Source organism: Nerophis ophidion, linkage group LG18 (assembly GCF_033978795.1).
Source record: "Nerophis ophidion isolate RoL-2023_Sa linkage group LG18, RoL_Noph_v1.0, whole genome shotgun sequence".
Lineage (NCBI taxonomy): Eukaryota > Metazoa > Chordata > Actinopteri > Syngnathiformes > Syngnathidae > Nerophis > Nerophis ophidion.
The window spans coordinates 18,790,809-18,803,371 of NC_084628.1; the positions used below are offsets into that span (position 1 = coordinate 18,790,809).

At 39.0% G+C, this 12,563-nt stretch overlaps 1 protein-coding gene across 1 annotated transcript in view; it reads left to right on the plus strand.

Annotated features, from left to right (window-relative positions):
* The window catches only part of LOC133536842 (neurobeachin-like), a 652,776-nt gene that overhangs the window by 126,348 nt on the left and 513,865 nt on the right, over nt 1-12,563 (plus strand). Inside the window, exon 8 of the mRNA XM_061877477.1 lies at nt 2,753-2,899. Coding sequence (XP_061733461.1) covers nt 2,753-2,899 — 147 coding nt within the window. The remainder of the gene's footprint in view (nt 1-2,752; nt 2,900-12,563) is intronic.

Genomic DNA, 12,563 nt, shown 5'->3' on the forward strand with positions numbered 1-12,563 from the left:
TGCGACGACACACGGTGGTTCAGTCCACGAACGTGATGTATCCACTGACACAAATTAGCATCAAGCTCGTTGCTCACTTTCTTCCTATTTCCGCCAGATAAGCAAGCTCGTTTTCCATCGATTGTCGACTAAGATAGTAGTTCTCCCTTTTTTGTTTCCATTCGCGTACATGTTTTTGGGTCAACGTTAAACTGCCTGGCCGCTGCCAAACCAGAATTCTGCTGCGCACACCTGACAACCGCTAGCTTGAACTTTATGTCAAACTTTCTGTTCTTCTTTCCCCTTAAAGTATTCCCGTCCATCAGTTGTGGTGTACCGCTATACATGGACTATTATTAGGAAGAGGCGTTTAATTCACAAAATGGGCTCAGACCCCGGGCGGCTATTAGGACATGGGCGGTTATTTGCCCATGGGCGTTTACTTGGTAGTATACGATATATATATATATATATATATATATATATATATATATATATATATATATATATATATATGTATATATGTGTGTGCGTGTGTACGCGTATGTATATATATATATATATGTATATATATATATATATATATATATACATATATATATGTGTATTTATGTGTTTGCCTTTCCTGCAATGTATTTAATTGAATACAGGTTGAAGAGGATTTGCAAATCATTGTACTCTGTTTTTATTTACCATTTACACAACGTGCCAAATTTACTGGTTTTGTGTTTTTTATATGTGAATGTTTATATACAGTCATGGTCAAAAATTGAAGTACACTTGTGAAGGACGTTATTTCATGGCTGTTTTGAGTTTCCAATCATTTCTACATAACTCTTGTTGTTGTTTTTTTTTTGATAGAATGATTGGAGCACATACTTGTTTGTCATGAAGTTTGGTTCTTTTATGAATTTGTTATGGGTTTACTGAGAATGTGATCAAATTTGCTAGGTCAAAAGTATGTATACACTAATGTTAATATTTGGTTATATGTCTCTTGGCAAGTTTCACTGCAATAAGGCACTTTTGGTAGCCATCCACAAGCTTCTGGCAAACTTCTGGTTGAATTTTTGACCACTCTTCTTCATAAAATTGGTGCTGTCCAGCTTAATTTGTATGTTTTCTGACATAGACTTGTTTCTTCAGCATTGTCTACACATTTAAGTCAGGACTTTGGAAAATCCATTCTATAACCTTAATTCTAGCCTCATTTAGCCATTCCTTTACCACTTTTGATGTGTGTTTGGGGTCATTGTCCTGTTGGAACATCCAACTGCGCCCAAGACCCAATCTCCGGGCTGATGATTTTAGGTTGTCCTGAAGAATTTGGAGGTAATCATCCTTTTTCATTGTCCCATTTACTCTCTGTAAAGCACCAGTTCCAATTGCAGCAAAACAAGCTCAGAGCATAATACTATCACCACCATGCTTGACGGTAGAGATAGTGTTCCTTGGATTAAAGGTCTCACCTTATCTCTTCCAATCATATTGTTGGGTATTGTGACCAAACAGCTCAATTTTTTTTTCATCTGATCACAGAAATTTCCTCCAGAAGATCTTATATTTGTCCATGTGATGTCAGATGACATCACATCAGGCGATATTGACTCATTCTACTTTAGTATGGTGCAGACTAGCACTGTTTAAACCAATTTCTTTATTGGATTCAATGAATAGCATCTGCTTTTTCTTCTCAACACTGTCCTTCACACTCATTTTCTTCCTTCCCATTGTTGGAAAAACTAATTTATGCCAATCTCTAGCTATAAGCTTATGCTATCAATTAAGACCAGATGTTTTGGTGGGACCTTTCAGGGTTTTACTAAGGTGTTCGCTATGCCAACTAGGAGCAGGTCGGCTCGTAACTTTCATTTTTGCTCGCAATCTAAAGCATAACATTTAGTCGAGACAGCTTGTTTGTTGAAAAAGTCGTATGATTTATAAGACATTTTCCATCATTCCCCACTGCCAGAGAGAGATGTCAATTTGTGACGATATTCTTTCATCTGTTATTGGTGTTTGGTTTTATGTATTTCTTCATGTGTGGAGTAGGCGTGTGGAAGGGGCGCAGATGGCCCCTATTTAATACAAAAATTCCGACCTGATTAAACATTTGCATATATATGTTCTCCCTCATCCAGGTCGGCACCCCCTAGAGAATACCTATGTAGGCCCTATCTAAAAGAATAATATTTAAAAAAAAAAAAAGAATAATAATAAAAGAGGGAATAAATGTATTTCAATCTAAATAACCCTTCAATTAGAGTTTGACATAGAAAATATTAAAATAGCAGACATGTTTGCTGCATCTATTTTGTGCTTGGTAGTTAATTAAAGAAAAAAACATCTCTCAAAATCTCCGATGTGAGGAGGTGGAGGGTGAATTATAGAAATGCAGCCATACATAAAACATAATAATAATAATAATACATAAGTGCAGCGTTCAAATGGAGAAAATGATAGGTTTTATTCAGAATTAAATCTTAGCTTTATTCCCATTTCCCCAAAGTCTGCGCTGAGTCCTAATTTTTTTCAGAATGGATTTTTTTCCCCCTTGGGGAATAGAGCTTCACTGCGCAAAATCGCTCGGATGATGGTTGCATTTATGATTTTCTGAGGTCAAGGTGTTGTGGCTCTTTGATGCGATGTGCTCAGGTGGGAGGTGGATTAGAAAAGGCTGTTATATTCCACTCAATCATTGTTTAAAGGTGTTTTTTCCACCACCTTTGGTCCCAAACTTTGTAACAACGTCTTCCTTTTTCTGGGCCTACAGAGTTACGATAAATGTTTTCTGGGATCCTCGGAGACGGCCGACGCTAACAGAGTTTTCTGCGGACAGCTGGGAGCAGTCTACGTGTTCGGCGAGGCTCTGAATCCCGCACAGATCTTTGCCATCCATCAGCTGGGCCCAGGCTATAAGGTATGATGACCCTAAGGGCGGCCAAATTAGACATATTCTCTTTTAATCTGCACAAAATCAATAATGCTCTTCTGTAGTGCTATAGTGTTGATTCTCCATCCTGGCAAAGATGAACAACATAAAACACCTTATGGGGATAACGGCTGGTACACAGCATCTCAGAGAAGACTCTCAGGGGGAGAGTTTTTATTAGTCCTCACCACTCACCCTGTAATGCAAGATTACTGTGTTTGGTCTGCATACTATTTGATAATGTGTTCCGAGACTAAATGGCCCATTGCTTTTTATTACATTTTCCTTCACGAACAAGCAGGGATAAAAAAAAAGATCTTCATGTCCTGTTAATGCTTCTCGGTCCACATTACTGCAAACTGCAACGACAATAATGAAAATAGAGTCGTCAAAAAATTTAAATATCTAATCGGATTATTCACAATGTGTCGCTTGGTTTTTTGAAACAAATATTTACCCAGATTAACGTTCACTTGTTACTTATATGTTCTCAGGGTATTAAATCGATTGCAAATGAACTGTTCAGATTGTCTTGGAAAACATTCCGCCTCTCATCTGAGCAGACTTCATCAGTTTATGCCCCCAGACATACAATCGATAGGACAGATCTTATCAGCTCACTCTTTGCAGGATCCAGAGTACCGTATTTTTGGGACCATAGGGCGCACCGATTGTAAGGCGCACGGCCGATGAACGGGTCTATTTTCATACAAAATATTAATAGGGGTCATTTTATCATTTTTTTGTAAATTTAGAACACTTCCTTGTGGTCTGCATAACATGTAAAGGTGGTTCTTTGGTCAAAATGTTGCATAAATTATGTTTTACAGACCATCTTAAAGTTGCTTTCTGACTGTTGCTTCAGGATGCGCCATTTTGTGGGCAGTCTTTATTACATGGCTCACCTTCGACAGCGTCTTCTCCCTGTCTTTGTTGTAGCTGTGTAGCGTGTAAGGATGGGAGTGGAAGAAGTGTCAAACAATAGAGTTTGATGGACTGTTTCAAAATCACATTCAGACTTTACTTAAGTCAATAACGGAGCAGCATCTCCTCATCCATGGCTCACTAGTTTAACAACAACGCTGGAAATGTGTCCTGTGAACAACTGTCCGACCAGAACTCTCCAATACCTAAAGTTCCGTGAGTGAATTATGTAAAATCAAAAGCGAGTTTACTGATAGATAGAAGTTAAAACTGTACGATACTTTATATAAAAAATGTCAACAGCGGAAGATGAATGCCCCATAACAAGAAGATAGAGAAGAAAAAAAAAATCTTATTGACTACGGCGGACTTGCGCACATTTTCAGGACTTATGCAGATCCCAAATACACATCAGCAGGTACCAGAAGGTAAGAAAAGTTGTTTTTTGCATAATTTGTGAAACAAAACGCAGATATGTCTGCTAATAGGTGCCATTTTGCGCTCCTTATACAGATAGCATAATAATACTCATATGTGGAAGCACAGTACGTCTGACTACGGTAGCCGTAATGCTCTGGCAATCCATCAAGCTGTGAGGCTTCATAGCTTACCAAAGTTGTACAAAAACGTTTTGACTGATTTTTTTAGTGCCATGTGTAACGTTCTATATTCGCAATGAAACATTTAAAGTTTTGGTGTTGTTTACTGGCGTCATTCTAGCAGTCTAAGCATATCCACCATGTGTGAAAGCCATCTCTACTTGTCACACTTATCATTACACCATGTACCAAATAAAATAGCTTCGAGGTCAGTAAGCACAACCAGAATTAATTCGTACATTAGGTGCACCGGGTTATAAGGTACACTGTTGATTTTTGAGAAAATGAAAGGATTTTAAGTGCGCCTTATAGTCCGAAAAATATGGTACCATCATTTCCGAGCTATAGAACACACCTAAATACTGTATAAGCCGCACCTGCCTCATTTTTGGACACATTTAATTTTGTCCATTTGCCCTTTGAGGCACTTGTGATTAAGGGTTATACAAATAAATTGTGATTGTGACCAGTGTGGCAATTTTATTGGTCTGATGCGACAAGGCTAACATTTATTGACGCCATGTGAAACTCGTAAAAATCCATAAAAAATATTTGCCTCATTGCATAAAATGCGGGGGAAAAGTGGCAGCTTATAGTCCGTAAATCACAACATTCATCCTCGGCAGCAGTGTTTCTTAACCATAGGGCCCATTGTTGGGCCGCCAAAAAATATCTGTCTCTCAGCTGTATTTAGTTGTTATACAATTTTCCACCACTTGTGGCAGTAATGACAATATCAAACAAACCAAAGATGTCTGGAGCTAAAGTCATGAAACTTCTTAAGCGCAACAAATATTTTAATTTGCACTTTGACAGTTTAGTTAAGAATATATACATATTATTTTATTATTAATTTTGGCATATTTTTTTTAGTTGTAATGTATTTTTTTAGCACTTATGAGTACCATCTTATGCAGTAAATTTGATTAAATGATAAATGGGTGGTACTTGCATAGCACTTTTCTACCTTCAAGGTACTCAAAGCGCTTTGACACTACTTCCACATTTACCCATTCACACACTGATGGAGGGAGCTGCCATGCAAGGCACTAACCAGCACCCATCAGGAGCAAGGGTGAAGTGTCTTGCTCAGGACACAACGCACGTGACGAGGTTGGTACTAGGTGGGGGTTGAACCAGGGACCCTCGGGTTGCGCACAGCCACTCTACCACGCCGTCCCTAATGCAGTATGAACAATAATGTTCTAATGTGGACACACAGAATCATCACACCGCTGCGGCCACACGCATCACGGGCCCATTCAAGGCCAAGGCAAAACACCGTGACACATATCGTTCATCGCTACACGGCCCAAAAATATCGAGATATTAAAAAAGGCCATATCGCCCAGCCCTAGCTTGTGCGGCCCTTTGAGACACTTGTGATTTAGGGCTATATAAATAAACTTTGACTGATTGAGTTAGGGAAAGATGGAGAAGGAAATCAGCCGGAAAATGGGCGCGGCTGGGGCAGAATTGCAGTCCCTCTGCTGCACTGTTGTGACGAAACGAGAGCTGAGCCAGAAGGCAAAGCTCTCGGTCTACCGAGCTTTCTACATTCCTACTCTCACCTATGGTCATGAAATGTGGGTCATGACCGAAATAGTAAGATCGCGGATACAAGCGGCCGGAATGAGTTCTCTCAGGAGGGTGGCTGGCATCTCCCTGAGAGATATAGGGTGAGAAGTTCAGTCACCCGAGAGAGACTTGGAGTAGAGCCGCTGTTCCTTTGCTCTGAAAGGAGCCAGTTTAGGTGGTTCGGGCATCTCGTGCGGATGCCTCACGAGCGTCTCCCTAGGAAGGTCCTCGTTGCACATCCCACTGGGAAGAGACCCCACGGCAGGCCAAGGACCAGATGGGGGGATTACATCCCCTCTCTGGCCTAGGAACGCTTTGGGATCCCCTAGGAGGAAGTTACTAATGTTGCCCTGGAGAGGGAAGTCTGGGGGTCTCTGCTGGAGCTGTTGTCCCCGCGACTCAATACCGGATAAGCGGTTGAAGATGGATGATTGAAATGTTGTAATCATTTGACAGCCCTGCTTAAAATAAATCACAACAGTTTGGGTGCTTCACGGTGGCAGAAGGGTTAGTGCGTCTGCCTCACAATATGAAGGTCCTGCAGTCCTGGGTTCAATCTTTCTGTGTGTAGTTTGCATGTTCTCCCTGTGAATGCGTGGGTTCCCTCCGGGTATTACGGCTTCCTCCCACTTCCAACATTAGTATTTATTTTTGTAACCAACCTGACCTAAGCCTTGATAATAATTGTAGTGATTATTGCATACTTTCATATCATTTGATAAGGTTTATCCTGTTAAACTGTACTTTAGATATCATTATTGAAAAGGATTAAGATAAAGAGTAAGATTACTGATTTAGTGTTAATATTTGTATAGGCCGGGGACCCTGTGATATGGAAAACCTGGGGCCCAAGGTCAAAAAGGTTAAGAACCCCTCAAAGAGACATGTCCCGACAAGAATGGTTTTGTTCTGTTGAGGTGTAAAGTGACATCTGTTAAAATTGCGAAAAAAGAGAGACTTCTGTGTTCACATTTCATTCAATTGTATGAATGGTCAAGGTGGCACCTGAAACCATTAGGGCCTTTGCCCTGTTTTCGAATGTTAGAGAGATAAAAAAAATAATTTGGATCTAGCACCAAGCACTCAGAATCGATTTGTCCTGTCTTAATCTGTGAGCATTAACTGATGACACATGCTTGGATGAAAGGCAAAATGTCTTTAAGACAAACTGACCAGTTAAGTTACAATCAATTCAATGAGGATACAATGACCAGGATAATTGAGACTACATTATTCATAGTCACGGTATGAATGTGCTATTTTAAGATGTGAGAGAAAAAAATTTAATACTTTATGTTGGTCTACTGTTCCGTTGCTTTTTTGTAATCAAATTTGCCATTAAGAGTGCCAACTTCCTATTTAGCGTCTTTCATATTCAGTAACACTACTTGAACAAACTACCTGAAATGCGTTGCCGGAGCCCTTTTGGGGGATGTCGAGTCTTTCTGCACTGTAGATCAGTTATTGATTTAATAATAATGACGGATTAATCCCCCTTGGACAGCCCTTTTAAAGAGAATACCTCTCTGACAATGTCAATCGGGATTTTTCAGCAGTTTACAATGGTTGATGTATTCAGGCTTTCCGAGAGGTTCAATTTCCATCGAAGAACGGCTTCCCCTTGCACTCATAACAGGTCTCAATGGCAGGGTGGAGTCAGTCAGGTGAATTGAGGAGGAAGGTCAAGTCGTCCTGCACATAAGAGGGTTTTAATGGAGTGTGTTGAGTTTGTTCTTTGTAACACATCCGACTTTATGTACCGTCCTCTTTTCTAACCACGTTTGATGTCTGACAAACACTTTTACTATGTACAACCCTTGGAGGAAATAATGGAATCACCAGTCTTGGAGGATATTCATTCAGTTGTTTAATTTTGCAGAAAAATGACACCAAACTATAGTCATTTAAAATGGCAACTTCCTGGCTTTAGGAAACACTACAATAGATTAAAAAAAAATGTTGTAAACATGATTAGATTGAACAGATTAGAAAAAAATATGGATTCATAAAAAACGAATAGACAAAAAAAACATCCCGAACAAACCATTAGTAATTATTTTCACCACCTCTGTTTTTTTTGTTTTTTAAAAACAGTTTGCAGTCTTTGAGGCATGTATTAAACAGTGACACATCTTCTGATTCTCTGGCAGACCAGGTGTGTTATAATGGGCAGCAGGCAGCAGCACACATTTAAGAAATCCCGCCAACCCATTCGACCTCAGTGGTGCCTGTGTATTTTAAAACTAGTATGGAGAACAGCATCTTTGCCTTTGCAAAGATGCTGCAGATCACAATGGCAGTCTATAATATTTAAGGATCATCCTCTAAATATATGACATTTAACAACTGCAGGGGTAGCCCAGGAGCGCCCATTAAACATTAAACAGTCTCCCCGGCTACCCACTGATGCTTCTCTGACTTGGAAAAAAAAGATCCTCCATCGCCGCTAGATAATATCAAGGGACGTTGTTGGTCGTATTGACACTGACAGCAGCTCACTGTCGTTCATCATCGCTGCTATTTTTAGCTACATGAGCTTTTCAGACCGTCTGGAGGCCAATATGTGCCTGTAAAACTGCAAACTGGTAAGAAGAATAAGAAGACAATTCTGATTGAATCAAAAAGGGGAAAATATGAAGACCTTATAAACCAACTATTGATGTTGTCCTATTTCTTTTAAGGTCAGAGAAGGAGTCTGTTATGAGACATTTGCAGCCAGAAAACCTCATTACCCCGTTTTGCTAGTTCAGGGCCATTACATAATAGCTGCTTTTAGTACTTCCTTCATAGAAACAGCATATACTTACCAGAGTACACAATAATTCTATGTACACATTCATGTTGCTAAGAGTATAGTACTTACTCAAGGTGGGGGAAATTATTGAATTTTAGATGCATCGCAGAATCCTTTAATAAATGTCAACCGATTTATTGATTGTAAATAAAGTAAAGTAAACAGTTCTAAAATTTGGCCGACTGCAACGAGCCACCTCACCGAGAGATCCGACCAGCGTTATTTATTTATTTATTTAATTTTTATTTTATTTTCCAGTTTTGCACACCTTTCCATTAACTTGATAAATTAAACAAAATAAATAATTGTTTCTTATTAAAAACGCACAGTTTTTTTTTTAATTGCCAGTGATCATTTTTTATTTAGTGAAACAAAAAAATGTAAAACTGCATCAATATACATAAATTAAAGATGCATTAATAATGGATTTTTAATTGAATCGTAGCTTCGTAATCGTAATCAAGTCGTGAGGTGCCCAAAGATTCCCACCTCGAGTAACTACCGTATTTTCTGGACTATAGAGTGCCCCGCTATATAAGCTGCACCCACTAAATATTACAAAATATTATTTTCCCCATACATTAGCTGCACCGGACCATACGCCGCAGATACAGTATATACGTTGTGAATTAAGTTCTTTAAACAGAAAGATTTTAATAAATGTTATTTACATACCTTAACTAACTACAAAGTGTGTCTGTAACACGAAAATTGCTGCTCAAACAAAACGTCATAGACCTACCTGTGAGTAGAAACGCAGTGGGTGTTTGGAAGACAGAACGGCACTTCTACTTCCGGTTCAAGGCTTTCCAGGAATCCCCATTCACCCAGCAGTACCTGCAGTGAGCGAAATACTCCAAAAGATGGCTCTATAGCACAAACAATAACACACTATTTAAATGAATTTGCATGTGTTTAATGAAAACGAAAAAAGGGACAAGCGGTAGAAAATGGATGGATGTAAGGGTTTTGCATTATGGCGGTCAGCGAAGAAAAACCCATGATTTAGCCGCGTTTTACAAGCCGCAGGGTTCTCAACGTAGGAAAAAACTAGCGGCTTATACTCTGGAATTGACTGTATTTTTTTCCAATTCAAAGAATCTTATCACCTGCGTTGTTTTGTCGTGGTTCATCCTGGTTCATCAACCCATCCCCAACTTTTCCTTTGAGAACATCTTTGCGATGAAACCCTACAATCCATGATGGCCTGTGGCAAAAAGACAGAAAGTGGCCAAAAGTGCCAGCAGTCTTTTATAAGAGTGGCTGACCAATGGAGAGGCGCTCCTATGCCGCTGGGTGTTTTCAGCCACAACTTATGAGATCATTATTTTCACACAGGGACCGCGCTGGCGTCGCAGTGCGGGTGTGCCGGAGCTTGTTGCTTCCAATCATTCTTAGGAAGCGAGATGTTTGAAGGATGAGAGAGACTCCACGATGTGATGCATGCTGGCTGATACTCGCAAGTGATCACAGTGGATGAGCACAATTTTTATTATGCTCTTTTATCACCTGGAAGAGTGGAAAGGAGATGTTTAACACACACTCACGCTTCCCTTTTAAACTCCTTGTAGGAATTCGTTTCGATGATGAACTCAATTAGCTTGAAACGGCTAATGCGCAACATTTCCTTATCAAGTCAGTGATCACAGAACAACAAGGACGCTTCGATAAATTGTTCCCTGCGCCGGTTTTTAATGTAGATATAAAGTTTCTTTGGAAAGCGACTCAATGTTTAGATTTTTTATTTTTTTTTCTTCAGGCATTGTCATCACATTCTCAAGGGACAACACTATAAAAAACAAAACATTGGTGTACAAATATTCCATTAATTAGAATATTTTTGAAAAAAATGAAACCGCACATAGATAATTAAAGAAATACAATGCCCAGATCATTTTTAAATACAGAAAAAAAAATTAAATGATATATTAAAATAAATGTAAGAAAATAAACTATTTTATATTTTATAAAATTGTGTAACAGGTGATTGTGTTATGTAATTGTATTTAGTAGTTAATCATGCATCAGGTGTATAAAGAATCGTGTACATAATTTTGTGCTGTGATTTTGCAAAGGACTACAAATACTTTTACTTCTTCCTGCTCATTTTCTGTCCCATTCCTTGTGTTAAGCTTTATTTAGGTTGAATCTTTTGTCTTCAGTTGTGCTATTTTTTTTTTTTAATATTTTGAAAGAGATAATTTTCAAATTATTTTTTGTTCACAATAACATCTACATACTTGTATGTACAAGCCTCGTTTCCATATTAGTTGGGAAATTGTATTAGATGTAAAAATAAACGGAATACAATGATTTGCAAATCCTTTTCAACCCATATTCAGTTGAATATGTTACAAAGACAACATATTTGATGTTCAAACTGATAAACATTTTTTTGTTGTTGCAAATAATCATTAACTTTAGAATTTAATGCTAGCAACACGTTACAAAGAAGTTGGGAAAGGTGGCAATAAATACTGATAAAGTTGACAAATTCTCATCAAACACTTATTTGGAACATCCCACAGGTGTGCAGGCTAATTGGGAACAGGTGGGTGCCATGATTGGGTAAAAAAGCAGCTTCCATGAAATGCTAAGTAATTCACAAACAAGGATGCGGTGAGGGTCACCAATTTGTAAGCAAATTGTCGAACAGTTTTAGAACAACATTTCTCAACGAGCTATTGTAAGGAATTTAGGGATTTTACCATCTACGATCCGTAAAATCATCAAAAGGTTCAGAGAATTTGGAGAAATCACTGCACGTAAGCGATGATATTACGGACCTTTGATCCCTCAGGCGGTACTGCATCAAAAACCGACAGTGTGTAAAGGATATCACCACACGGGCTCAGGAACACTTCATAAAACCACTGTCAGTAGCTACGGTTGGTCGCTACATCTGTAAGTGCAAGTTAAAACTCTACTATTCAAAGCAAAACCCATTTATCAACAACACCAAGGAACGCCGCTGGCTTCGCTGGGCCCGAACTCATCTAAGATGGACTGATGCAAAGTGGGAAAGTGTTCTGTGGTCTGACGATTCCACATTTCAAATTATATTTGGAAACTGTGGACGTGGTGTCCTCCGGAACAAAAAGGAAAATAACCTTCCCGATTGTTATAGGTGCAAAGTTCAAAAGCCATCACCTGTGATGGTATGGGGGTGTATTAGTGCCCAAGGCATGGGTAACTTACACATCTGTGAAGGCACCATTAATTCTGAATGGTCCATACAGGTTTTGGAGCAACATATGTTGTCATCCAAGCGACATTATTATGGATGCCCCTGCTTATTTCAGCAAGACAATGCCAACCCACGTGTTACAACAGCGTGGTTTCGTAGTAAAAGAGTGCGGGTACTAGACTGGCCCACATGCAGTCCAGACCTGTCTCCCATTGAAAATGTGTGGCGCATTATGAAGCGTAAAATACGACAGCGGAGACCCCGGACTGTTGAACGACTGAAGCTCTACATAAAACAAGAATGGGAAAGAATTCCATGTTAAAAGCCTCAACAATTAGTTTCCTCAGTTCCCAAACATTTATTGAGTGTTGTTAAAAGAAAATGTGATGTAACCCAGTGGTGAACATGCCCTTTCCCAACTACTTTTTAACGTATTGCAGCCATGAAATTCTAAGTTAATTATTATTTGCAAAAAAAAGTTTGAGTTTGAACATCAAATATCTTGTCTTTGTAGTGCATTCAACTGAATATGGGTTGAAAATGATTTGCAAATCATTGTATTCTGTTTAT